General features: G+C 37.5%; 1 protein-coding gene across 1 annotated transcript; it reads right to left on the reverse strand.

The window, feature by feature from the left end:
- Nucleotides 1-1,730: 1,730 nt before the first annotated feature.
- Nucleotides 1,731-3,140, reverse strand: LOC136802599 (uncharacterized). Its single transcript, XM_067059352.1, has 4 exons — nucleotides 2,318-3,140; nucleotides 2,129-2,194; nucleotides 1,807-1,998; nucleotides 1,731-1,741 (listed from the first exon to the last, which is right to left on the reverse strand). Exons 1-4 carry the CDS (start codon nucleotides 3,078-3,080, stop codon nucleotides 1,731-1,733), a joined length of 1,032 nt encoding a protein of 343 aa, XP_066915453.1. The 5' UTR covers nucleotides 3,081-3,140.
- Nucleotides 3,141-3,738: the final 598 nt, after the last annotated feature.

Below are 3,738 nucleotides of genomic sequence, written 5' to 3' on the forward strand. Positions count from 1 at the left end.
ATTTTATGAGAGTTTCTATAGAGTAGACCGTCAGACCGTCCGATTTGAGATCATAGGGCTAAGAGAAAATGAAAAACTTTTCGAAACATCCAAACTCTCTACTCAGAATCTTTTAATTAATTTCATTCGAAAGTGAAGACCATACTGTAGACCGTTAGACCATATAGAAGACCGTTGATTTTATGAGAGTTTCTATAGAGTAGACCGTCAGACCGTCCGATTTGAGATCATAGGGCTAAGAGAAAATGAAAAAGTTTCCGAAACATCCAAAGTCTCTACTCAGATTCTTTTAATTTAATTTAATTCGAAAGTGAAGACCATACTGTAGACCGTTAGACCATATAGAAGACCGTTGATTTTATGAGAGTTTCTATAGAGTAGACCGTCAGACCGTCCGATTTGAGATCATAGGGCTAAGAGAAAATGAAAAACTTTTCGAAACATCCAAAGTCTCTGCTCAGAATCTTTTAAATCATTTTCATTCGAAAGTGAAGACCATACTCTAGACCGTTAGACCATATAGAAGACCGTTGATTTTATGAGAGTTTCTATAGAGTAGACCGTCAGACCGTCCGATTTGAGATCATAGGGCTAAGAGAAAATGAAAAACTTTTCGAAACATCCAAACTCTCTACTCAGAATCTTTTAATTAATTTCATTCGAAAGTGAAGACCATACTGTAGACCGTTAGACCATATAGAAGACCGTTGATTTTATGAGAGTTTCTATAGAGTAGACCGTCAGACCGTCAGATTTTAGAGTTGAAAAGGATATGATGAATTTTCAAAGTCTGATATTCTTGAGATATGTTTGAAATTGTCCAGAAGAAAAATATGTGATAAAATTTGTATATCAAAATTTTAAAGATAAAAAGAACTCAAATGAAGGCCACCCTAAGGACCATTAGACCATGTAGAAGACCAATAAATTGTTAAGCGTTTTGTACCAAGTAGACCAGTAGACCGTTGAAATCACCAATACTTATCCAAATTTCATAAAAAAATCATCAGTAAAAAAGGCACAGATTTGATTCTTGTAAGAGCTACTCCAGTGAAGACAGTTAGTGAAAAATATATATGAAAAAATTTACAAAATAGAAGCATTGAATTTCACGCCAATTTTCTTGCGTATTTGTTTGATGGTTTCGACGCATGACGGATACTTTTTCAAGAATCCAGGTAGATCAAAATTTGGACGTAGTTTGTTAACTACAATCAAAGAGGCGTCGATCTTTGGATCAGCCGTCGTTGGTGGTCTCGGGCTGTTCATCGAGGCTTGAAATTTGTCATAGGTTTGAAACAACGAAAAGCCACGGCGTCGTTCAACGTTCTAAACCCAAGGTTGTATTCAAGATAGGCACGTACCAGTTGCCAATACTGGGCTCCATTGACGAGATCAAGCTGGAAACGCTGTGGATATTTAATTGAAGTCTTCTCCTTGACTGGACTCTCGCTGGCTGAAATAGGGAAAATACCTTATGTCAATTTTCCATACCACAAGTGCTTATGCTTTGCTTTAACTCGTTTATATGACGCTCACTATATTCAGAATAGAAAAATGACATGAACTTACCGTGTAGCTTAGAGCATTGACTATCCATTGACTTTGACGTCGACATCATTTCTGATGGCTGGACGTCTCCTAAAAAAGAAATTGATAAGTTTTCGTTTTATTTTGAAATAAACAAGTAGAATAAGCTAAAAGCAAGCTGAATTTCCTTATTGCAAAGTCTAATCTGTGTCTTCAAGGCACAATAAAGAATTAAGATTGCTGAGAAAATGGAACATAAATAGAGAAAACTCTCACCATTTTTTTCAATTTCGACAACTCTCTCAACGATTGAATACAACACAGTCTTCGCGACTGTGTATGTACTTGGCATTTGTACAGGGCTTCTGATTGTGTTTCCACGTGCCCGTTTTCGTGGGGGCTCAATATCTGATTCAAAGTCTGTTGTTGATGATACATAACCAATAAGTTTCTCGACATCAAGCTCGTCTAAATGAAAAAAGAAGTATTTCTGAGACATACATAACCAATTACATTTGAAGTATCTTCGAAGATTTTGGTCCAAACTATATTTGAAAACTTGACATAATTCCAAAACAAATTTTAAAAGAAGGCATACCTTTAGACACTGAATGATCAGGAGATGTTAAAATAGAAATTCCTTCGTCGTGAGTTTCGCTCGGTTCTAGAGTTAAAAGAATATTTTATAGGATCATTTCTTGCAATCTACGTATCACATGTCATTGCATAGATACTGCAACTCTACTGGTTATTTTTCCGACGAAAAATGAATGAAATCTATGCTTACCATCTTCCAATACCATGTCTTCTTCTCCAACCACACGAAACACTTCCAACTCGTCATTCGTTTGATCGGCCAAAGGGACGGACTCATCTGGATCAACGACACAGTTCTTAATTCGCTCAAGAGATTCTTCGTCGACGTCATCCTTTGGGACGGTTTTCTCACATTTGACGTCCGTTGGAAGCGTGTAGGTCAACTCAGCGGGCTCAATCACATTCAAGTTGTTGTTGATCAGATTGATCAAGTAGGTCAAACAATGCATCGCGTTCTCCATTATCCAGGATGGAGCCTCAGGGATTTCTTCTTCAAGTTTGCGACATTTCACTTTAGAGATTCGCCGTTTGACAGATTTTCGTTGTTTTCGAGGGAATTTAGGGATGTGATTGCAGGTCACAAACACTCCTGCGTTCATTTCTTGCATAAGAGGGCTGCCATATTTTATGGATTGAGGAAATGAACCACCTTGAAACAACATCTTCACCATGTCTGCTGATGCCATCTCTTTGCTCCATTCGTCAATGAATAGCAGCTCTGTGTCTGGGCGGACCATCTGCAAACCAAAGACACCTTCTTTGGTGATAATGGCAATTTTGGATCTTGGAATCAACCCAAAGAACAAATTGACCACCGAGGTTTTACCACAATCAATGTCACCTGTTAAAACAAGCCTTTTGGTTTTGTAAGGCACCTGATAGGTTAATAAACAAAGGTAGATCTTATGGGCAAGCTTCGCCTGTGATTCAAGTGTAGGGCACCATCGTTCCATTGCAGACGCCAGATACCCACCATGACAATTTGTTCGATGTGCGTCGAAATCTTGGAAACTTCTCGGAGTTATTTTTCCGAAATCTCTCCTGTAAAGGGACATTCCACATACGCTCGACTTGACAGCTTAAGATAAACGTTGTTTCGAACCTCGATGTAGTCGTAATCAATTTTGATGTTCGGAAAATGCTAAAGAAAAAGAAATAAACATTCAAAAACTTATATAAAATTTAAAAATCAACAGTCTAACGATTCACACAGTACAATTGCTTAAAGAAAGGGACGTAAAGCTTTACAAAAGTGAATAAAGTGTCAGTCTAAAACCTAAAAATCTCAAAAGTTTAATGAGTAAAAGCAATTTTTCATAGAATCGACGGGCCAACGGTCTTCTCAGTACAAAAGTCTCATAAAAAACGACGGTCTACGTCTTGGGCTACTGGTCTTCAAATGGTCTTCTTTCAAAATGATAGAAATTTCTCTTTAAAGTCTCAAAGTGTCAATAAAATTCAAGTGACTTCCCCTAGTATTGACGGGCCAACGGTCTTTTCAGTACAAAAGTCTCATAAAAACGACGGTCTACGTCTTGGGCTACTGGTCTTCAAATGGTCTTCTTTCAAAATGATAGAAATTTCTCTTTAAAGTCTCAAAGTCTCAATAAA

Source organism: Clytia hemisphaerica, unplaced genomic scaffold, assembly GCF_902728285.1.
Source record: "Clytia hemisphaerica strain Z4C2 unplaced genomic scaffold, Clytia hemisphaerica genome assembly, whole genome shotgun sequence".
Lineage (NCBI taxonomy): Eukaryota > Metazoa > Cnidaria > Hydrozoa > Leptothecata > Clytiidae > Clytia > Clytia hemisphaerica.

Excerpts from the sequence above, each read along its gene's own strand:
- LOC136802599 (XM_067059352.1), bottom strand. The coding sequence starts at position 3,080 with ATGGAACGATGGTGCCCTACACTTGAATCACAGGCGAAGCTTGCCCAT. Across the intron at positions 2,195-2,317 it reads AGACATGGTATTGGAAGATG|AACCGAGCGAAACTCACGAC; the intron begins GTAAGCATAGAT and ends TTTTAACTCTAG. Across the intron at positions 1,999-2,128 it reads TGATCATTCAGTGTCTAAAG|ACGAGCTTGATGTCGAGAAA; the intron begins GTATGCCTTCTT and ends TTTTTCATTTAG.